At 36.2% G+C, this 25,669-nt stretch overlaps 1 protein-coding gene across 1 annotated transcript in view; it reads left to right on the top strand.

Annotated features, from left to right (window-relative positions):
- LOC150103691 (uncharacterized) overlaps positions 1–25,669 on the top strand; it is a 152,922-nt gene that overhangs the window by 63,110 nt on the left and 64,143 nt on the right. The window contains exons 3-4 of the mRNA XM_090397053.1: positions 482–607; positions 12,682–13,913. Of these exons, the coding sequence (XP_090253179.1) occupies positions 482–607; positions 12,682–13,913 (1,358 nt within the window). The remainder of the gene's footprint in view (positions 1–481; positions 608–12,681; positions 13,914–25,669) is intronic.

Here is a 25,669-nt window from a genome sequence, read left to right as displayed (position 1 = left end):
GCAATTTGGTCGCCTAAATCCCAAATTGCCAGCCCATCCTCGTTCGTTCTGTATCCAGATAGATACCCAACAGGGTGCACCACGAGAAGGTGAGGATTGGACAATCGGTCAGAAGCCGTGGTCAGTTCTCTGCATTCCTTTAAAGGCTATGTGGAGTCTCCTTTCAGTTATACAGCTTTGACCCTTAAGCACCCCATGTCAGGAAGTTGATGATGTTAAATTTATATAAAATCCATTTTTACTGTATCACTGGTTATACAGAAAAAAAAATGAAGAGTATGAGACATAATTAATAGTGTGTGGGGAAATAGTTAACTCTCAAAATAGGAAGCATTGTTATATTGGATTTGCTCTTAGAAAATTACTAAAAAAAAGACTTGCACAAATCCTCATTTGTACCAATACTATTTTAAAGGAAAATTTCACAGGAAATACTGCTTAGCACTATTATTGTGTATCCTTGTAAATTATTTTTCTCTAGGTATTTACTACAGAATGGAGAAGAATTCCCTTCCTTGAATAGCTTAAAATACCACAAGGCATCCAACCCATGCAGTACCTTTGGACCAGTGAAAGCAGATCATAGTGTGTTGAAAGAATGCAATCAGTAAGATTTCTTTTAATCCAGAATTAATGGCTTCTTCTATATAAAATTCTTAATTACTATGTTCTAACACTAACACAGTTTATTAGCTAACTGTTCAGTCAAGGCCCACCTGACCCACCTTTACAAAGGATAGTGAGCAGCATTTTTGAAACTGAATTGGTATATGTCGGACTATACCAATCTTATAATTCAGTTAATAAATATTAGTTCTTTGGAAGAACATCCCTTCTCCATTATATTATGAATGGTCTTTAAAGCACTGCCGTCTGATATTTGCTTTCAGACATCAGATTAAGCAAAATATGGATGGGTTAACATATTATCCATTTCCAAAATTGAGATGGTGGGACAAATTCTTGGTGCATAGTCCCCTTAAAGTCGAAAAAGACTATCAACATGCTCTTTGTTGCACCTCTGACTTGCCTTCTTCAGTCTTGTGGAATGTGGACTCTTCCACTGTGATAATTGCTGTTTTGTCTCTGGGCGTAGCCAAATACCCAAGTCTCGTCTCCTGTGATGACCCTTGAGATGAAGATTGGGTCATCAATGGCCTTTTGAAGATCTTGACTGACATACACACGGTGCGCCTTTTGGTCAAAAGTCAAGAGACTGTGAACGAACTTGGCAGCAATGTGATGCATGTTCAAATCTCTTGTGATGATCATTTGAGCTGCTCCATATGAAATCCCAACTCTGTCAGCAACTTCCTGGATGGTAATGTGTCGATTTGCATGGATGATCTGTCTAATTTTTTTGACATTTTAGTGGGTTGTGCTGGTGGACGGTCATCCCGCCTTCTTGTCATCCTCCAAGGTGGTTCTGCCCCTTCTTAAAATGTAAGTGCCACTCAAAACACTGAATTTGACTAATGGCTTCATTTTCATATGCCTTATGGAGTAATTTGAGAGTCTCTGTGGAAAATTTCCCCAGTTTTTTGCAAAATGTTACATTTTCCCTTTGTTCTAATTTCACATTCATGGCAAAATCGCTGAATGGCACAACACATGATAAGAATAACGTGTGTTACATGAATTCCGGTACACACAGCTCAATGCTATATTTGGCAGGCTGACTCAACTGTAACTCAATCTGTTGCTGAGTATCTGCCACAGTCTAGTTTCTTTTTTGATAGCACCTGATATGAGGATGAGGCTGAAACATCCTCTTGAATTATTCACTGAATACCTGACTACATCCTCTGCGGTAGTTGCTGATCTACAATTTTCATCCATTAACATCTTATCACATCATTCTTTCTTCTATTTGCTACATATTGAAATAACTTACTAAGATTTTCTTGGCCCGATTGGCTATTTTCTGCTCGCACTGTATTTTTTCTGCCCTTACCAAGTCTCCTTCTTACCTGCTCTTTATTCAACTGATTATTAACCATATTTGGATGCAGCTGCCACAGTATCTTCTTCCAGGTTGCTTGCTTAATCTCTTCATTCATCTCTCTATTTTACACCCACCTTATTCAACCTTTTGTCCACTGCTGCACAGATTTGCAGCAGTGTGCAAATGGAATACATTTGCACATTGCTGCTGCTGTTAAACTCTTAATCAGTTCCCAAGCAATATTTATCTCCTTTCTGCTCAACTCATTTCTCCCAGCAGCTCCAAGCTGTTTCCTAAGCTTTTTTGTAATCACTGATCTTGTATTTCCACATGTATCCTTTCCTCATAGTTGAAAGCCATATATTTATATGGCTGGCTGGCCAGGTAATCACCATATGATCACATCTCACCAAATGGAGGCAGATGTAGTATCCCATTCATAATCATATCCTCTGATATAAGAGCTAAGACTTCATATACCCTTTATGCTTCCCAGGTTTCTAAAATGGCTTTTGAATCTTTTGCTATGCAATTTATGCTGCCTCCTTGGTCTTTCTGTCAAGTATCAAAATCATCTTTATCCATATTTTTAGCCAACTGTTTAGTCAAGGTTAAATATTATTCTTTCATTCCCATTTAAATTGATAGCTGATGGTAATATAATATAAATTGTTGAAATCAATTAAAAAAAATCAGCTAACTCCTTTTATTCCCATATAGAGAGGCAGGTGATGCATTTTTATCCCTATATAAGACTGAGGGTCAGTTCAATCTCCACTGGTAGCCAATCAGAGATAGCTGGCCCAAGGCTATCATTAATTACACATGGCATTCAGTGAAGAGAGGCAGCTGAAAAGTGCTGCCATCTCATGGTCCGTATTTCTAAAACCATGTTTGCTGTCTGAAAACTGTGGATTCTACAGTTGATTTTCTTGAATTTATATGACAAAAAAAACTGAGTTTCTGGGAGAAAAAGCCCTCTTACCCATGCCAGAGGTCGACTAACTTGGGAACTGGTAAAACCAAAAGCTTAGTAAAAGTTCCTCTAGTCAGTGACTAGAGTTGACCTTACGATGCTCTTTCTTTGGGCAATCTAACACCATGGACTTCACACACCACTTCCAATGAGCTCCATAGGTGCTATAAATTTTTTATTGTAACAAAAATTATGACAGTTTTAAAACATGATAGATGTAGGATGCAAACCTTTCTTTTGAAAATAACATGCTAAATTATACTTGACAAGAAATTATAATCGTTAATCCTTTATCTAAGTGTAAGCAAAGTTTGTACTTTACTTCCACTGATGAGACCTTTATTGAGGTCTCATCACTGATTTAACACAAATTGCACATATACCAACCTGAATACTTGATAACCCCCTTTTTCAGTCTTAAAAGAATTATTAAAAGGACCTCCCAGATGAGTCTTTGACTCCATGAGGTCTTGCGGTAATAATGATACTAATAAAAATTATAATAATAATAAAAAAAAATCTAATGGTTTTAAGGATTCTTTCATCAAAAAAGCTTTTAACAGTTATGGTGTTTCTACCTTTTCCAATACAGAAGCAAATAACTTGTATTCCTATCTCTTATGTGCATGGCATTACTGAATGCATAGCAAAAGTTTTAAAACCATTGAATATTTTTGTTGCTTTTTGTCCCATCAGAAAAATCTGCACCTTTCTCACTTCTCTCAAGGATAGGCTTCTACCTCTCAGTTATCCCGGTGTCTACCAGATTCCTTGCTCTTGTGGGTTATCTTATTTTGGACAAACAGGAAGATCTGCTTTTGTCTAGAAGAACACAAGTCTTATATTAAATTAAACATAGTTCATTGGAACAAGATTCATCCTTCTTAAGTCATTTCCTCATAGAATGTCTTTACAAAGAAACGTGTGAAACTTTACTTCATTATTCTAACTTAAACAGATCCAGTGGCATACATCTATTCCCTTTGTGGGAGATAATACTTTTTAAATCTGCTAATCATTCTGAACTTTATTTTGTCTATGTATATGTTTATATTTTTCTTTTCTTTTTTTTTTTTAAATACATTAGAAAATTATTGACCTCTTTTAGTTATCTGACATTAACTACTCAGGTGGCACTTTTTAGAATTGTCTGTTATTGTTTAATTGCCATTCTGTGATCTTATACTGATGGTGTCTATGATGCCTAGGTGAACATTCTACATTAATAAAGTTTTTTTACATGATTTTTCCTGCATTTTTATAATTTTTTTAATTATACCAACTCACAGTATTTCATTATTGAAACAAACCTTTTTATTCCACCACAGTACCCTTTATATTTTCTTAACTAGTTCTATTTCTAAGTATACTGTGGAGGTCACCTCTGCTCTCAGTCAGTCAGATCTTAATCTTGTGCAAATTCACTCCCAACTCTGTCCATTGGTAGTACAAGTATGCCAAGTGAGATAACTTCTGGAGCTTTTGCTCTTCCTTTCCTTTCATACCACTGCATCTGATCTGATAACCTAAATGCCTGCTCCGAGCAAGTTACAAAAATTCCCACTTGAACAAAGGCATTCTCCACTCCTCCATCCAAAATTCCCACCCTTTCAAAGCCATAATTTAACAGGAGTACCAAGGCAGTTGAAAGAAAAAAAGAAAAAAAAATTGACATATATTTACTCAGCCTACTTGAAGAATACAACAAATGCAAAATAACTCTGATGAAATCCAAATCCAACTTTGAAAGGACCAAAAGCAGAAAACTTGCATCTTATCCAAATGGAAATCATTCCTACTAGTCTTTGCAAAAGCCATCAGGTGCAACTTTTTATTTGGGAGCTTTGGTGGATAAGGAGATGAAGTTTAGGGGGCACATTGCAAAAGTGACTAAATCAGCTCATCAACTCACTTGGTTGTTGAAAAATACCTTGACGAGCAGAGACAAGCAAGTTATTGTACCTCTACCGAGCCTTGATAAGACCTCATCTCGACTACTGTGCCCAGATTTGGTCACCTGGGGGTTCCTTCTTGATGGGGAGAAGGTGGAGAGGATCCAGAGGTGAGTGACTAAGATGATAGCAGGTCTATGGAATGAACCATATGAGAACAGGTTGAAGATTTGTGGGTTGCAGAAATTAGTTGATAGGTGGAAAAGGGGAGATATGATTGAGACATTCAAATTGCTAAAGGGTTTCTGTAGGATTAATTCAGAGGATATTTTTGAGATTAGGACTGGTGGTGGGAGAATTGGGGGGATACCTACGGAAGCTGGGCAAGAGTGTGGTTAGCAGAGGTGTTAGAGCTGGGTTCTTTACTTTTAGAGTGGTAAATAAGTGGAATAAGCTGCCAGAGTCTGTTGTGGGTGCTATGACGGTTAGTGAGTTCAAGGCAAGGTATGATAGATACTGTGAGAATGTCGTATAGTTGTGTGGACATGATGTTTAGGGCCTCCCTCATTGAGTCTAAGGACTCCCTGGAGTCACCCATAGTAACAGTAACTTCTGCTCTCCTGTTTCTGCCTTTCCCTCATTTAGATGGTACCACTGTTATATGAACTATAGATAAAGCTTGAACTCCTGATCATTCTTCACTCCTGCATTGATTACCAGTGCATATCCTATGTCATCTTCATGATCATTTATATTCTTCTGGCACTTCTTATCCAGAATACACGGAGACAAGCAGTGGCGGATTTAGACATTAAGGGGCCCGAGGCGTTTGCAATTTTCGGGGCCCTTTAAATTATTAAGTTACAAACAATTCATTTTAATTTTTTTTTTAATATTTTATGTATAATTGCACAATACATAATTACTTCACAACAAAAATTATAAAATGTTTTTTATACATATAAATATGAAAATAGGTAGGTAACTTTAATTGTATATTACATATTATAGGAACAATTCTATAATATTATAATCACATTCAGGTACTGTCTGTTTTTTATGAAATTATATTGGCACTTTTCTACTTTTTGCAGCAACAAATTTGTCAATAAATCAAATTGTAATTCTTGTAATACAGAATTTTCAATAAACGTCAGTGACAAATTTGATAGTCGATCTTGAATTTCTTAAATTAATTTCTTAAATAATTCTTGACACGCTTAAGGACAGAAAAAGATCTTTCTGCAGAAGCATTACAAATAGGCATTGTTAAAAATTTTTTTAGTATTGTTTCTGCATTTGGAAAAGTCGATTGCAATCCATTAATGATTGTTTTGTACATTTGAAATGGACATGTGATTTTTTTCTTCTTTTATGTATTTTAAGAAATGATGTACTTTGTCATTGAAATAGCTAATTTCAATATCATTCTTATATATATTTCCCAATTTAGAAATGCAATCGTTTATGTCGTCTTTACTCATATCGTGATCAAAAAATAATTGAAAATGACTTAACACATTAGAATACATATTAATTTTGGTGGAAATTTCGGTACTCAATCTATCACAAATCATATGAGTTTCTACGATGAACAATTTGCGACCAGTTAGAATTGTCTTGTTCGTGTTATTTGATGCTGTATTTAATTCATCAAAATGTCTTTTTTGTTTCTTTATCCGGTTTATTTCATAATTTGTTTTATCAGTTAATAGATTTGCTTGTCGTTCTATTGTTTCAAAATCATTTCGTACATCCATTATAAAATTATGCAAAGATTTTAAAAGTTTTACACATTGCAACAAATGTGTTTGAACTTCTTGAAGTGAAAGACTTGTGTTATTTATTCTTTGCAATAATCTATCCCATAATATTGTTAACACTGCAATTTCGTATTTATTGAAATATTTTGACAATGTTTTGGCTTGCAATCTATTATCTGGTTTTTTGAAGTTCATTTTCACCTATTTTAATAAGAACAGTTTTAATATGTTTATAATTTAATCGCAAAGCAGACACGGCATCAGCTCATGATGACCATCTCGTGTCGTAGATTTTTTTAATATGTTTGGGAATTTGTATCGGCAAAACTGCAAGTGAATTCCATCATTGCATAGATTTAGAAAAAAAATTATATACGTTCTGTACGAAATCGAAATCATAAACAGCCTTTGAACAAGCTTCTGCAGCAGAGTTTCCAGTTATGTTAAGTGTGTGAGTGGAACATGGAATGAAAATTGTTGATTCGTTCAACATCTTAATTCTTGCTTGTAGACCATTATATTTGCCGCATGTTTGGCCACGACAATTTTTTATATCTAAAGATGGAGCATTTAAATTGTTAAAAACGAGTTCCTCTAAATTTTTTGCGTAATGGTTATTTAATTGCAGAAAACCAAAACACCATTCCAGCACATCTCCTTTACTATTTACATATTTCAATATAAAAGTTAATTGGTCTATATGGCTCACATTGGGTGTGGAATCGACGATCAACAAATAATACAGAGTAAAGGAAACTGAAGTAAAGGAGAAATTAACTTCCAAAATTAATTTCTCCTTTACTTCAGTTTCCATTAAAGCAATAAATTCATCACATATCTTATGAGATAAGTAATTAACCTTCCCGATTCCGATATTATCATATCTTGTTAAATGATTTTTAATAAACTCATCAAACTGTGATAAATATTTTATACAAGTTATAAAATTTCCTCTTATGTTAACACCACCAACACTTTCATCCTTTCTGTGCCCCCGAAATCCTAAACCCAAACTTGCTAACAACTTTACTGTGGCTACAATTCTTTTTAAAACATCTCGCCAATATTTTTGTTCAATATTAATCTGATTATAATAAATTTAGTTTAATCCTTTATCCAAGTGTGAGCAAATAAAGTTTGCACCTGAAAATATCTTCAGGACTGATATAAGGTAGTACAACACCGGGCAACTTGTAGCAAAGGTGGATCAAGATCTCAACTCCTTGTCTCACTATCTCCCATAATTCACAGCACATCTCCTTGCAGACATGCATACTGCTATGCATTAAGGGAAGGGCCACTACCCATACCGGTTTCGACCTTTATTGAGGTCTCATTAGCGGGAGCCAGGCCCAGAGTGGAGATACTAAGGCAGAAGCAATAGGAGAGGTCATCCTTACCTATAGGAGTTGCCAAAAGGTGTGGCACCTTATTATTAAATTACTCTGGATTTAGAGAACATCTTTCTCTAAATCCAGAGTAATTTAATAATGTAATTAAATTTAATTTAAAAAAAAAAGATAAATTCAGCTATATCTTTTTTTACAAGCATTTCCATGACGTGGTAGCTATCATTCCTCCACTTTCCACTAGGCCTAAATGTGAACAATAGCTATCCAACACCCTTTTACAGTTCAAGGGCAAACTAGCCAAACCTACTGCTTCTTTTCCTCTTTTATTCCATATTCCTTTTCTCCCTGCCATCCTCATGATGTGTTTCTCATTTGGTTTTAAAACTTTTGCTATGCATTCAGTAATGCCATGCACATAAGAGATAGGAATGCAAGTTATTTGCTTCTGTATTGGAAAAGGTAGAAACACCAACTGTTAAAAGCTTTTTTTGATGAAAGAATCCTTAAAACCATTAGATTTTTTTTATTATTATTATAATTTTTTTCCTTGTCAAGTTGTAGTTCCTTCTTTCCCAAGCCTTGTTTACCTTACACAGAGCATTAATATGCTGTAGTCTTTTACCTTTCATGTGAGGGACTGATATATATAAAAAAAAAAAGAAAAAGTAAATCCAATGGAAATTGACTGCAACAGACTTCATCAAGTGCACTGAATAGTTATGATTTTAATCTGTTTTTGTTAAGCATGAATAGTTATTAAATGATTGATCTTCTCTTCTGTCCTCAAGATGGGTTGAGTTCCATGTGGATAAGAGCCTTCGACTGTTCTCTGTCCAAAGCAAGCGCTTTCATGTGCCAGCAGCTTTAAAAGTCTATGCAGTTCTAAGGACTTTATGCTGTTTTCATCTTGAACTTCCCCTGGGTCCTGTGCCCTCTGTAATGTCCTCAAATACCAGGCAAGGAAGTCTGTCCAGTCACATTCACACAATGTGACCAAACCAACAGTGTTTGTTTTTTAACTATGTGAAGAATTGTTGAGTTAGAGATATTAAAATCTTGTAGCACTTGTGCATTTGTTTTATGTTCTGTCCAACAAGTTGCTGGAAATGCTGAAATGCTCCAGTAAAAATCTGCTGATTTTTCCTTTTAAAAGCCATTAGTTTACTCTGTTTTTTGGGTCCAAGTTTCCTCCCCATAGAGAGACAAAACTGTTGGTAGCATTATAATTTTGTATAAGTTTATTTTTAGAGTGGTAGGAATTTTGTTGTTTTTCCAAATTTTATTCATTATTAACCATGCTATTATTATTTCACAAGACCCCATGCAGTCAAGGACTCATCTAGGAGGTCCTTTTATCAAACACACAGCTCATTATTCCGTGCTTTAAACACATTCAAATTCTCTGCAGACACCACACGCTCAGCAAGGCATTCCAATCATTCAGACTCTGCATGAAAAAAAACCTCCTTCTCACTCCCCTACTCACACCCACCTTAAACAGCTTCCAGGGATGACTTTTGGTTCTCCTGTGATCTCCCACTATTTTCTGTACAGCCTCTCCAGCATTGATCCTATAACAACCCCTTAATAACTTCTAGGTCTCTATCATATCCCCGCCTCTTCCTGCTGTCTACCAGACTCTAAGTTGCATCTTCTCAATTTTTCCTCATATTTGACATTCCAGAGTTTAGAAACTAGCTTAGTCAGTTGCCTCTGGACCCTTTCCAACATCTCTTCATCCTTCTGAAAACCAGGTGACCAAATCTGGGCACAGTAGTCAATGTGTGGCCTAATCAAAGCCTTGTACAATGGAACTAGATTCTCCATGCTTCTACAAGTCAGTGTCCTTCGCATCATTCCCAGAAGCCTTTCTGTTGTCTTCACAATTTTGGCTATGTGTCCCCTAAATTTCAGATCCTTATCCACTATCACCCCCAGATCTCTTATTTCCTCCACCTCCGACAATATATCCTTACCAAGCATAAATTCTGCATCCCATTTTTGTTTTCCAAATTTTAAAACCTTACATTTTGCAATATTGAACTCGCATTCCCGTGCCCAATCACTCAATTAATTCACGTCTTCTTGTAAGGCCACAACATCTTCTCCACTCTTCATGGTTTGTTGCAACTTTTGCATCATCTGTAAACAACTGAATATCTCCATCCATATCTTCACCAATATCATTAATATACAAGTTAAACAGTAATTGCCCTAAAACAAACCCCTGTGGAACACCACTAGTAACTTTCATTTTCTTGAATATCACTCCCCCATACACAACTCGTTGATTCCTATCAGATAGCCAGTCTCCAATTCAGTGTACCAATCTAATATCCAACCCCATCCACTCTAGTTTGACTATCTACTTATGTGATAATCTATCAAAAGCCTTGGCAAAATCAAAGTATATTATTGTGTATCCTTCTCTTCTGTCCATGGAAGCAGTCACCTTATTGTATTAAATAAGTAGGTAACTAAAACATGAACTCCCTTTAGCAAATCCATTCTGTCCATCAAAGATAATACCATTGTTGTCAACCCAATTCTGGTCCTAGTTCTCACAAGCTTCTCCAACAACTTAACTACAACACATGACACACATATAGTTTGATGATTGAGTTCTATCACCTCCTTTATGAAGTGGCACAATCCTGCCCTCCTTCCACTCCTTAGGAACTTCACTGAGTGCAAAACTTGTAGTAAAAAAATATGTCAAGGCAGGTGTCAACTCTCTGGCACATTCCTTCAGAATACGTGGTGATATATTATCAAGTCCCACAGCCTTATTTACATCTAGTTTGCTCAACTCCCCATACACCTCTTGCTCACTTGGTCAGTTTCTCTTCACCATCATCAACTGCTCTCAATCTCTCCATTGAGTCACATTCACAAGATTGAAAGACCTTTATGCTCATTAAGTATCTCCACCACACCTTCTGCAACAGCTGTCTTTATTCCATTTTCTCCAATCAATGTCATCCTTCCATAATCATTCTTTCTTTTGCTGGCTACATATCGAAAGAACTCCCTAGGATTCTTTTTGGCTTCATTAGCTAACTACTGTTCATACCTCTCTTTAGCTACTCTCACCAACCAAGTTACCCTCCTTGCCTGGTCTTTGTAGACCTAATGAAATTGGTTATTTCTACTTCTCTTATGCTGCCTCCACAATGCCCTTTTTCTCTGTATTGCATGCTTAATCTCTTTATTCATCCATTTCACATCTACTTTATTTAACCTTCTCACCCTTGGAATATGTTTAGACATTGCATCTACTAGATAGTTTTTGAAAATTCCCCAAGCTGCATTGATCTCTTTTCCAGCTAACTCCTCATTCCCGTTACACCCGCAAGTTGTCTTCTGAGCTCTTCATAATCACTCCCCTTGTAATTTTACATGCTCTATATCCCTTTCTCACAGCGGTCCTCACGCTGCTGGCAATGACCCAGGTAATCACCTCATGGTTACTCTCACAAATTGGTGGGTGATTAGACACCTCATTTATAATTACATCCTCTCATGAGATGATCAAATCCAAGACCCTCAATCCTTGTGTGCCTTCTGTTTCATGTTGTCTGAGGCAGCTGTCTCTAAAAACTCAAGAAACTTATTTTCTTTACTTCTCATTACTGTCTCATCATTCCAATGTATATTGCCATAATGATCACTCTTTTCTTATTTTCTTTTTCAATGCTTTCTTAACAATTTTTCGCCTTTCTTTCACACCATGCTTCCCTTTCGAATGAGCACTCATTCTTCTCTCGACATTCTTGCAACCAACACTTTCTGTCATCAAATTCATATTAGTACTCATCAAATCCTCGTTTAGCTCACACTTCACACATACCCTCCTTCCATCCTAAATGTCCACAAACCACCTATGTAATCAAAAGAATACATGTAGCACACCTCGCATTTCACAAAATGGCTGGTCTAAGTCAAAGTTATCCACTGACAAAGCCACTACCATCTTTCCTCTGCCATTTACTACTCTAAGGGCCAAAAACAACGAATTTGTAATCAAGTTTGTGCAAAATATCCCACACACTAATAATACTAGTAGTGCACAACTTTTATAGCAGCTCTTACTCAATCACTCATATACAATTATTTCAAGAATAACTTATCTGAATCCTGAGCACTTCTTACACAATGCCCTCTATGGTGATACTATGGAGGGCCTGTTTTATTGTTATTTAAATTTGAAATCAAATATTCTCCTAGGTAATTAAAACCATTAACTTTTCTATGGTTTTCTAATTAAATGTTATCTGTATATCTTCCAGGTGTCTTCCAATTTTCATTATCTTAGTTTTACTTGAATTTATAATCGTATTATAATTTCTGCAGGTTTCTTGTAATTTTGCAAGCTTGTATTGGAGATTTGATTTGTTATCTGTTATAATTACTACATCATTTGCATATATGATATGTGTGTGATTGGTCTTCCATTGTTTTTTACTCCTTTTTGTTGATGGCAATGCTTCTTTAATGAGTTCTTGGATAAAAATGTTAAAAAGGCATGGGGAGAATGGACATCTTGCATAAATCCTCATTTGATTTCAAATTATTTTGTTGTGATATTTTTATACTGAACTACTGCATTTATATTCTAATAGTAGTTTGAAAAAAATCTTAGTATTTTAATTTTTTGTTTCACTATGCTACTACACATAGTAAGCCACATGTGAAAAAATATTAACATTTATTATTAAATATCAAATTTGAATTTTGTTTTCTTTTTTTCCAGACGGCCTCCAACTCCAATTTCATTATTTCACAATTGCCAGCAGAGAGTTAGATTTGATGACGAACTGCATCTCTCAGAACAGAACATAAGACGATCTTGTCGGAAACTCTTTGCTACTCTTTATGCCCAGAGGTTTTCCTATCCTACCCACCAGATTGATTTATCAACACAGTCAGGTGTTCCCAATCAGAATGAAAATATACAAATCTCTACAAGGCCAAGGAGTAATACTTTGCCTGAATCAAATTTTATTAATTGTCATAATGGGGTTTCTAGTAAAGCAGCATCAAATTTTTTGACTTTGTGTGATGGCATTGGTACAAAACAATATGACAATAAAGAAAACAATATGAAATTTGGCAGTACTTTCACAAATCATGAAGCATGGAAATCTGTATCATCCAAATCATTATCAGAGATCAATCTTGTGAAATCAGATTTATCTTACTGTGAAACAACTGATATTTGCAATGCACATAAACATATGTCAAATGCTGCAAAAAATGGAATTTTGGTATCTACATTAAATTCACTTAGTCTTCCTAAATCTCATCATCAGTCATTGTCAGGTGTTTTATCTAGTCCTTGCCCAGCATCAACTTATCTTTCAAAACCAGAGAACACTACAGTGTCCAATAAAGTGCTTTATAAAAGTAGAAGTTGCTCAATGTTAATTTCGCCTCAGTTAGTGCCTAGTGTACAACCCTCAACTCCCACATGCCAGGCAGAGAAAATAAGCAGTATACAGGAGACTTCAAATTGTTCTGCTCCCAATACAAGGATTAAAAATGAAACTAAACAGGATAAAAGTGTTTATCATGACAAAATGATAAAAGCATATGCAAGAGTAGCAAGTGTTATTCCTGATGAAGAAAATACTACTCAAAACAGGACATTCAGAGTAAATCCTCAGAACAGCCAATTGAATAACCTAGAGGACATTAACAATGATTATTCTTGTCTCTTAGCTAAAAATAATGTAGACCAAAATGAAAAATCAAAAGAGGTAGTTTCTTGTGAAAAGCACAATCAGCAGACTACTGCAAATAAACATCCAATTGCAGTAACATCACATCAAACCCATTCTTCTACTCCTAGTAAAGACTATGAATGTATTAGAGAGGGCTCGATGAATAGTGACCATTCTAATGTTAGTAATAAATGTTTCATTTCCAGTCGTGCAACAACTAAAAATTTACAGCCAGACATGTTTGAAACATGCTGCAAACATGGTAAGCTTATAAATACAAAGTATTTAGATTTTCATTAATTCATGGTAAATGTACATTTCCTCATTTAGAAATAAACTATGTTCAGCAGTTCTCTTATCTGAAATTAATAAGTTTATGCTAAGTGAAAATTTTTGGTGTGTATGCCAATATGTAAATAAATACAGTAGTCATAAGTAATTCTCTTAACTATGAGTGACTATACAGTTAAATAGTGCATATTTAAACCACTATCATCATAATACAGTATGTCCTCAATTTATACGGTTAGTTCATTCCAAAGATGTAAGTTTAAAATCTGTGTAAGTTGAATCAGTAGTGCACTCAGGATTTAATCTTGGAGGGGGCCAAGCATCCAAGATTTAATCATGGGGGGGGGGGGGGGGGGGGGCATTCATGATTTAATCTTAGGGTGGGCCGAGTTGAGTAGACTATTTGAGAATGCACACTACATTGCATACAACCTATGACTGAGCATCTGCAGTGATTGCCAATACATGATACCCGTGATCTCCTCTGGCCTGACTTGGGCAAACGAAGTAGTGCTCCATCTGCAAGCGCACTGCTTCGTTCGCCTGGCGTTCACATCGGCCAGGATTCCCGTGAGCTATAGGGTATTTCCACTTTATGTGACCGCTAATTCATAAGTAGTATGGAAATATAAGACACAACATAAATAAAAAAAAAAAAAAAAAAGAATTTTAATTAGGAAAAGATTTTTTTGGAAAATTTTCTAGTGTTTTGTTTTCCTTTTTCTTTTGGAGGGGGCCAGGTCCCCTTGGCCCCCTCCCTGAGTGCACCACTGAGTTGAATGGTACTTAAATATGATGCAGTTTTGACAAATATGTTCATTTCAAAGGATAATTGAAGCTAAACAGGTTCTGCATATGAAAAAACTTGGTAAAAATAAAAGTTTACTCTATATCCTACTGAGTATATAAGTATAAAATCACATAGAATTGTATGAAAACCAGTACAACCAGTATTATATACATATTTACGGTCCATACTACTGCAGATTCCCCCCCCCCCCCTTCATAAATCAGTTTACAATATGCAACAGCATCTTGGATTTTCTGTTGTAACACTTATTAGCATTTGTTATTGCTGTTCTTCAATCCAAATTGCTAATAATTTTTTCCATTTCTTTTATTAATAGGCCTCTTTTCTAGGAAGTGATCATTGACTGCATTTGCTAATCTTTTCATGTTCTGCATAATACGAACTTTATCTTTTATAATAGTTCTGACAGTCAACTCATTTTGTAAGCTCATGCAATGTGTACAAAACTTATTGCATTTTTCATGTCATTTATTAATATCTGCTTTAGTCTCTATAGTTATGAGCCTCTTCTTACCACTGTGAATACATTTATTTAGTATCATCACTTTTACATTTCTCACACATATTTAGAGTTTATATTTTGTTTTCAGTAAGTATTATGTAGGTCCATTAACAAAAACAAAACATGACTTGCGCTCAAGGTAGAAACAAACAAATAAACACACAAAAAAAATGGCAATCATGCTATGAGCTGCAGTTAATAGGAAAGTCATCTATTATGTTTCAAGTGTTGTTTGATAGATTGTGATACTATTCAAAATACAGCAACTGCATATCTACAAATCCACATAACTCGAATCCATGCAAGTTTAGGACTTACTGTAATAGTAGGTCAGTTGTCATGTAACTTACTATCTGCCTCACTAGTCTTTTGAATTTTTCAAACTCCAACATTACATATTAAATTTTAGTTTCCATTGTTTCTAACTTGTAGTTTTATTGATAATATGAACATCTTACTGCTACCCCACTTCTAGTAATCGTAAACAGTTAGAAAAACTCTAAAAATCTATTCTGATGTACTTGCGGTTTTACTGATCTAAACATCAAACTGCTAATTATTTAACATATAAAAAGCCCCCAAAAATATGATCATGCTCGTGTCCATTATTTGCAGTTTTCCTAATTATTTGAAGAGTAGTTTTAATGCGAGTCATTTGGAGAGACTGCTGCTGCTGAAAGGGAGAGTAATGATTGAAGAGAATGAATCTGAGCAAGCAAGAAGCAATGTGAAAGAGTAGGAGTGTAAAGGAGAGATTGAAGTGGTTCTTATAAATGAAGTGGGTAGCATGAGTTTAGAGAATGAGAGAACAAGTATGCAAGGAAACGAGGACACTCAGGGGAAGGAATACAGCACGAGAAAGGTTTATGCTCCAATAAGATGTGCATGCATGTATACACAAGGGAATGGCCTAGAGTATAGGGAAAACAGTTGGATTTGAAGGAGGTTTTGGGATGAGCAAGGAGAAAAAGAAAGTATGGAAAAGTTGCATCTAATACAAGAGTGGTCTGAAAAGTTCTTGACCTCAACCATAGATGGCAACACTATCGGCACAATTTTTTTTTTTTCTAAGTTAGTCATCTGTGAAATGTGAAATTGCAAGTCATTCTATCAAGTAGTTTGTTTTATACAGCTGTCTGAAGCAAAAGTGTTGTCTGTATCCCTTGAAATGGATAAAATTGAGTATCGTGTGGTTATAAAATTCTTTGTAAAAGGTTTAATGCCAAAAGAAATTCATTCGAAGTTCATAAAAGTTTATGGACACTCTTCTCCTTTGTTTTCGACAATTAAGAAATGGACTGCTGATTTAAACAGGGCTGTACTAGCCTTGAAGATGATCCACGTGAAGGACGTCCAAAAAGTGTAACAACACCAGAAATTATTGATCAAGTGCACGATATGGTATTGGATGACCGGCAAGTCAAAATGCGAAATTGCTGAGACTATAGGCATTTCACAAGAACATGTAGGATATATTTTGCATGAAGAATTGCAAATGAAAAAGCTTTGCGCAAGATGGGTGCTGCACTTGCTCACAGCAGATCAAAAAGGCACTCGCATGCACTGTGCTTGGAGCATTTTAACAAGAATAAAACTGATTTTGTGCATCGATTTATTACTATGGATGAGACTCGGATTCACCATCACACACAGTGGTGAGCTATGGAAATTTTAACAAAGGGCTTGCATCATCGACCAAAAAAAAAAAAAAAAATCGTATTTCACACAAAAACTTTTATTAATACAGTTTGTGTACAAATTCCAATCAAAAAATATGAGAGGACAATCAACCTCTAAAGGCTATCATTTTTAAACAAATATTTCATGATCTAAACATAAAATATTTGCACACAATCAACTGTATTAATTTATCTTACATAAGAAAAACATTTTTTAACTATCAAAATATAATAAGAATGAAATCTTTTATAATCTTTTATAAAACATATGATTGGCTACTGGTTTTACCATATGATTGGCTACCAGAAGGGAGAAGGGTAAAGATAGCACATTGGCTTATTTTATTTTCAAACTTGGGTGCATTTGTTATAGAGGAGTTGAAACAATAATTCCAAATAATCTATACACTGCCGAATAGACTAATTTTTGTTAGGTTTCCGTATGAGTTTGTCGCTTAAAAAAAAATTTTTTTTTTGAAAAAATCAACGTAAACAAGAAGAACAAGGGGCTTGCAAATTTGAGAAAAATTTAACAAAGGGCTTGCGCGAGCTCCTTATAGCTCGCCACTGATCACACACCAAAATCCAAACGGCAGTCAAAACAGTGGACAGAAGCCGGTTGTTCAGTGATAAAGAAGACAAAGTCGGTTCCATCAGCAAGAAAGATCATGGCATTGGTGTTTTGGGATGCTAAGGGCATTTTGTTTATTATCTTGAAAAGGGTAAAACAACCGGGGAATATTATTCCGATCTTTAAACCAGACTAGATGAAAAAATGTGAGAAAAGACCCGGTTTGCAGAAGAAAAAATCATCTTTCATCAGGACAGTGCACCTGTCCACAAAGATGTTTTGGCAATGGGAAAATTAAGGGATATGCACAATGAATTGTTGGAACATCCACCCTATTCCTCAGATTTTGCTCCCTCTGACTTCTTTCTCTTCCCAAAACAAACTCTTCCTCACTGGTCAGCGTTTTTCTTCAAATTAATTGCAGCTGTAGAGGGGTATTTTGCAGATCTTACTGAGAACTACTACAGGAATGGGATAATGGTTCTGGAGCATCGCTGGAATAAATGTATAGTCTTATGGGAGATTATGTTGAAAAATAAACAATTTTGAAATTATAAATTTTTTTCATTGTTAGGCTGAGAACTTTTCAGACCACCCTCGTAAGTTGTATCAGTGCAACTTGTTATAGTTCCAGGAATGAGTTGATTTGTTTATGTATTAGGGTGGAAGTGAGCGTGTGAATTCACCCATGAAGTGAGTTCGAGAATTGACCAAGTGAGGAATCTAGTCTCCTAAACAAAAATATTGAATAGGGTAGTCATTTCAGAAAGTAAAGATGTGTGGATGACTAAAGAGATACTGCAGTTTCTATATATTAATGCCAGAAGTATCAGGAACAAGAGAAGGGAGTTTTTGGCATTGGTTAGTGCAACCTCGGCAAAAGTTATAGGTATTAGTGAGACTTGATTAACAGCATATGATGTAGTTACAGGGATTGAATGTGATGGATTTAGTATTTTCAGGGAAGATAGGATGGGGGGAGGATTCCTGCAGATGAATTGCAATATAAGTGAATGGGAGACAGCAGGAGGGTGGCTGTTCATTTGAAGCAATCTGATGTTAGATTAAGGCCAGTAAAACAAAGTATACAGTTTGTTGTTGCTATTAGCCAGGGAGTTCCACAGATGATCTGGAAGATATGCATTGCCAAAATAGTACAATGAGTACAGGTCGAGAGATTATTATGGGGAACTTCAACTATGGAGATATAGACTGGAAGGAAGAAAGATCACATAGAAGGAAGGAAATAGAATTTATACACCAGCAAGAGATAATTACTTGATGCAGTATGTGATGGAGGGGACTAGGGGTGGGAGAGTATTGGACCTGGTCATAGGATCAGAAGAGCTATCCATAACCAATGTGACAACATTGCCTCCATTTGGTGAAAGTGGCCATGCAGTCTTGACTTGGAAGGTTGTAAAACATGAGGAATATTCTATCAAGAAGGGGTATTTGTGGAACTGCAAGGCAGGTGATTATGTCATGCTTAGGAAGCAGTATTAAATTGTATACTAGGGTAAGAGGGTTAATCGGGTAGGAGTTAGATGGATGAGTAATATCATTAAGCATGAACTGCAGAAGAAGAAAATGCCGTGGAGGGTATATAAAGTGAAAGGTGATATCAACAAACTCATGAACAGTACAAGGCTCAGCAAGAGGGGGTGAACACACATGGCAAGGAAGGCAAAATCAGATTATGAGAAAAATTTAGATGAGCAGACCAAAGGAAATCCCAGAGTTCTTTTGTTATGTGGCAAGTAAGAGGAAGAATGACTATGGAAGATTAATCTTAATGAGTGATGATGGTCATGAGGAGACAGAATGAGAGAAAATAGTTGAGTTACTGAGTGACCACTTTGCAAGCATATATTTTCCTAGTGAAGTTACTGCCTTAATATATGTGACGGTCACTAATTTGGGAACGGAGATGGATGAATTGGAGGTTCTTAGGATATTGCTGAATCTCGATGTAAATGCAGCTGCAGAATTATATGGGATATTGGCTAGGATTTTGTGAGAATGTGCAAGGGATCTGGCAATTAGTATCTCAGGCATGGTGGTAAAAGTACTAGAAAAATTGGTAAAAAAAAGAGAATTCAAGAATGGTAGATAAAAATATGATACTGGATGAGGGTCAACATGGCTTTGTGAAGTGTCAGTCATGCCTTAATAATTTATTAACTTTTGATAATAGAGTAACAGCTGAGTTGGACCAAGAAAATGGCTAAACAATGATTTTACTGGATTCTATAAAGGCATTTGACAGAATGCCACATGGAAATCTGTTACATAAATTAGAACAAATGGGGATGGACATGACACTGGATAAGAGGATGGCTGCTGTATGCATATGAAAAAGTGGTAATATGGAGGAGCAAAAACAGGTGACTAGTGGTGTGCTGCAAAGTTTAGTGCTGGGATCGTTGCTGTTTAATTTGTATTAATACAATACATAAATGATATAGGTAATAACCTGAAAGGAAATATTCAGTTTGTTTGCAGTTATGTTAGAGTAATAGTTAATCAAGGCGATGTGGAAAGAGGGGATATGATAGAAACATTTAAGTTGCTTAAAGCGTTTTATGGGATAGATGCAGGGGAAATGTTTCAGCAATTGGTTTGAGAGACCAGAAAAGGGTGTTTGAGGTCATCCCTGGAAGTTGAATAAAGATGTGGTTAGTAGGGGTGTGAGGACTAGATTTTTTTGCTTTTAGAGTTGTGAATGAATGGAATGGATTGCTGGAGTCGTTGTGAGTGCTTTGTCTGTTAATGGGTTCAAGGAGAGGTATGATAGATTTGTGTGAGTTGGAAGACTCTGATATATTTTGTGAAGATAGAAAGGGTAAAAAGGCAGGTGGAGTGCTATTGATGGTAGAAAGAGTTGCATCCATAAAAAGTAGATGCAAGGGGAAAAATAGTGGTTTTTAGGCAGATAGAGATGTGAGATAGAGATGAGTAGAATGAAATACTTAGTTTGATGTTGCTATAGACCTGGTAATGTGGAGCGTAGTGATGAGGAAATGTATAAGCAAATGGGAAAGGGTGAACATTATGGGTGATTTTAATTACGGCAATATAGATAGCAACTGGAAGTAAAGAAAATGTAGTTTTTGAGGGACAACTACCTCAGGCAGTATGTAACAGAGGGTACAGAATTATTTGAGGGTCTTTGGTCTGACCATCTCAACAGAGAATGTTATTATAAATGCAGTGTCAAATCTCCCTCCAGTTGGTGAGAGTGACCATGAAGTGATTACTTGGGTAGTTGTCAGCCATGCAAAGACTTCTATGAGGAAAGGATATATGTGGAACTACAAGGCTGGTGATTATGAGAAAATCGGGAGACAGTTTGAGGCTATAGCATTGAATGAGGAGTGGAGTGGAGAGGAAATCAATACTGCTTGGTATTGTAGTACTCCATAGTTCAGAAGGTTAAATAAGGTAGGTATGAAATGAATGAAGAGATTAAGCATGTGATATAGAGAAAAAGGCATTATGGAGTCAACATAAGATGTGTGGTAATAATAAATTCCATGAGGAACACAAAGAATGGGCAACGAGGATGACTTGGTTGGTAAGGGTATCAAACGTTCAGTATGAGTAGCAATTAGCTAATGAAGCCAAAAAAAAAAAAAAATCTGGAGTTCTTTCGATATGTAGCCAGCAAAAGTAAGAATGATTATGGTAGGATGGCATTGATTGGAAAAAATGGTATAAGGCAATTGCTGCAAGGAAATAGTTGAAATATACATAGGAAGTATTTAATGAGCAGTTCATAAAGGTCTTTTATCCTTATGAATGTGACATCGTGGAGAGTTTGAGAGCAGAGGATGATGAAAGACTAACTGTAAGTGTAGAAGAGATGTATGGGGAATTAAGCAAACTTGATATTAATAAGACTTGACGATATATCACCACATGTTTTGAAGGAATGTGCCAGGGAGTTGAAATCTGCCTTGACATAATTGATTAATATGAGTCTTACATTGGATCAAGTTCCAAAGGAATGGAAGGAAGGCAAGATTGTACCACTTCATAAAGGAGGTGACAGAATTCAAGCATCAAATTATAGGCCAGTCTGTGTGTCAAGTGTTGGAGATATTGGAGAGTAGTCCAGAGTTGATTGACTAAGGTAGTTTCTTGTCTCTGGAATGTTGAATATGAAGAAAGGTTGATACAATGCAATTTACAGAGTCTAGTGGATAGTAGGAAGAGGGGTGATATGATGGAGATGTACAAGCTAGTAAGGAGTTGTTATAGGATTAATGTTGAAGAGGTTTTTCATAAAATGGTGGGAGATTGGAGGAGAACAAGAGGTCATCCCTGGAAGCTATATAAGGAGAATATGAGCAAGTAGGTTTTTTGCATTGAGAATTGTGAATGATTGCAATGCATTGTCTGATAGTGTGGTGTCTACAGAGAATTTGAATGTGTTTAAGGTGCAGTATGATGAGCTATGTGTATGGCAAAAGGGACCTCCTGGATCAGTGACTCCATGTGTTCTCAGGATAATAAATTCTCCATCCTAACATCCAATTCCAAACAGTGGTCACAAACTCAGTGATCACAAGGCATGTAACTCATCAAATTTCCATCAGTTTCATTAGTCGTATCCATTCTCTTGTTGTTGTCGTCATGTCTGTTGAAGAGTTTCTAGATATGACCATGGGCCTGTAGAACTTCTTTGGTAATCTATTGAACTTTAATGGAGTAGAGCTTTCTATAAGGTTAATTTTCTGTAGAGTAGTGGCAATTGCTGGACAAGAATAGATATGGGCAGGTGTTAGACTCCCGAACAGTTCTGGCATATTTCATAGCTTCTAGTACCATCCAAATGAATTTTCATGCCTTTAAAATGTTCTGTCCTTAGTCTGGTATGATTGTGGTTATTTCTCTATTTTTTGTTAATTTTGCTGATTTCATTCTTCTTCTTGATAGTTTGTTTTACCAATCTTATTTATGCAACAGAGTTAGCATCAGTTAGTGATACTGGGTGTAATTTTTGAGGTAAGTATCTTGCTTCTTTTGCTAGTCTGTCTGCTCTCTCATTGTGGCACCCCACTTGTCACCAACCTTTTTCAGGACACTGCACATCCATACAAAACTCACTGGCTCCTATTAATCAGCCATCCCTGTAACCAAGCTACTAAATGACTATCAATCCCTGTCCTGCACAACTTTGATAGCAGTTTATTCCAAAGTACTCGAATGCTTTAGCAAAATCCAAATAAATCACTGTATAAGCATCGCGCTCATCCAATATCCTAGTCACCCTATTATAAACTTGAATGAGGGAGATGGATACACAGTAATGAACTTAGATTTTGCAAGGGCTTTTCATAGATTATCTCATAAGTTGTTAGTCAAACTACAGCAGATGGGGTTGGATATTAAATTAGTGCATTAGATTGGAAATTGGCTATGTGATAGATATCAGGAAGTTATGTGTGGGGGTAGCAATATTCCAGAAGCAGAAAAAAGTCACTCATGGTGTGCCTCAGGGATTCAGTTGTTTGCAGATGATGCAAACTTAGGAAGAACTGTGAGAAATAGACCAGAACTTGTGGCTTTACAAGAAGGCTTGAATAGACTGAGTGAGTCGCCATGGGAGTGGGAATGCCAATTTAATTTTGCAAAATGTAAGTTTTAAAATTTAGATAACAAAGATGGAATGTGGAACTTACACTTAGTGGGGATATATTATTAGAGATAGAGGAAATAAGAAATCTTGAGGTGAATGATGGATAAGGATCTGACATTTAGAGGACACAGTGCTAAAATTGTGAGAACAGCACAGTGGATTACAGCCATGATGCAGTTAGATACTGACATGTAAAAGTACAGATGTTCTTATTTCACTGTATAAATCTTTGATTAGACCACATATGGACTACTGCTGCACAGATTTTGGTCACCTGGTGTTCAAAAGGATGAAGAGATATTGGAAAAGGTTCAGAGGCCTTTGACTAAGGTAGTTTCTGGTCTCTGGAATATTGAATATGAGGCAGGTTGAGAAGATCCAATTTACAGTCTAGTGTATAGCAGGAAGGGGTTGTTATAGAATCAATGTTGAAAATTTTTCATAAAATGGTGGGAGATCAGGGGAAAACAAGAGGTCATCCCTCTAAACTGCATAAGGAGGTTTTTAACAAGGAATGAGAAGCAGTTTTTTTGCATGGAGATTTGTGAATGATTCGAATGTACTGTCTGAGAGTGTGGTGTCTGTAGAGAATTTCAATATATTTAAGGCATGGTGTTCTGTTCAGCATATGATGATACAATAGCATGTCCCCCTTTCATGGGGAGGTATGGCACCATCTCAATCCCCCGATTTTATCCAGGCTCGTGACTGGCCTAGCTGGAAGGACTGATTTTGCCTGTTCTGGGGGGGGGATGAATAACCCGAGTTTCCAGATGCAAAAACCCCTTACCTCTGTATGAGACTAGCTAACTCTCTTTTCATCAAAAGAGAACAGATAAAGGTTCCTCACATCACGAACGGGAATCAAACTCGGGTCTTTCTTACCAAAAAGCTTCACCGACTGAGCTACAGAGGCTCCAAGGCATAGTATGATGAGCTGTGTTCAAAGCACCCTTCTGTAATGAGTCTTTAGCTCCATGAGGATTTGGGATAATGTTAAAAAAATAACCAAGTTACTAAAGCATGTTACTTTCCTTAACAAACCTATGCTTCTCTCTCAAAAGATTTCTCATCAGTCCAGGTTTGTATTCTGTCTCTAACCAGCCTCTCTAACCTTCACCACTACACTTGATGTACACACTGGTATATGGTTTGGCACTACTGACTTGGCTTCTTCCTTATGCAGTGACAATGTGTTTTCCTTTCTATTCTTCTGCGACTATTGCCAGACTTCTGTTGAACATCCAAGTCTTTGGCACTACCTGCTCTTTTGCACATTCCTATAATACATGTGGTGATATTACATCCAATCCTACATCCTTATTAACATCAAAGTTACTTAATATTCTAAACACTTTCTATTCTTGAACTTTTAGTCTTCTGTTCTCATTCCTATTGGTATTCAATGCTATTCTTAGCTCCCCTACATGAAATACTCATCGAACATTTCTGACTATATCTTCAAGAGATGTGACTTGTTTTCAATTTCCAGTAAGTAAGATTAGTCTTCCATATTCACCCTTTCTTCTACTAGCAGCATAATTATAGAAATCTCTAACATTTTGTTTTGCTGCTTCAACCAATCTCTTTTCATATCCTAATTTCTTTTTCCTTATTACACTTGTCACCCTTTGTAGCCTACATCTCATACTCTTTAAGCTGATGAGGGGTCCCCTATTCTTTATATCCCTTCCATAATGCCCTGTTTCTTAGAAGATCTTGCATAATTCACTTTTTATTCTGAACCTTAAGAATACAATCTGACATTGCCATATTGATTTCTTTTCCATTCAACTGATTGAGCCACTGGACATTCACCAATCTTTCCTTAAGTTATTATAATTCCCTGCTCTCTAATTCCACACTTGTTTGAAGCTTGTACCTAGCTGGCCACAATCCACATCAAAACAACATGATCTCTCTCTCTCCTCTTCCCCCCTCCAATTGTGGCATTGTGGTGATATTATTAAACCTAATAAGAGCTCCATTTGTTTTACTTCAGCTACATGCTGCAAGATAATTGTCCCTAAGAAGCTCAAGAAATTTGATCTCAATACTCACACATGATATGTTTCCTGCTTCCAGTTAGTACTTCCCATTATTATCACCCTTTGTTGCTCACTAGTCTCATCTGTCTGAACATTTCAGAAGCATCTCCCTTTGCAATCCCTGGCCTGTAGCAACATCCCACTAGATTAAAAAAAAATAAATAAATGTCCTAACATCGCACTTAGATGGCATCAAAGACATTTTCATTCCTGCTTTTCTTCAAGTTTTCCAGCCTGATTGGCCGAATGGTTAGTGTACCTACTCTCCAACAAGTAGGCTGCTGGTTTGAATCCCACCGAGGCCATGGATGTTTGTGACTGTTCTTTAGGTGGGAGATTAATTTCCTTGCCTGGTGTGAAAAAACCACTGCCCCTGTTTATTGGAGGCCTAAAATGGCTTGAAAAAGTTTGATTTTTAGAGCAGGATTTCTGAACCATGTAAAAAAATAAATTAAAAATATTAAAAAAAAAA

This window comes from Typopeltis vanoorti, chromosome 8 (genome assembly GCF_054136105.1).
Source record: "Typopeltis vanoorti isolate ZY-2024b chromosome 8, IOZ_Tvanoo_1.0, whole genome shotgun sequence".
In the NCBI taxonomy this organism is placed as follows: Eukaryota; Metazoa; Arthropoda; class Arachnida; order Uropygi; family Thelyphonidae; genus Typopeltis; species Typopeltis vanoorti.
Note: the sequence above shows the minus strand (reverse complement) of the source record. Positions and strands in the feature narration are given on the sequence as shown.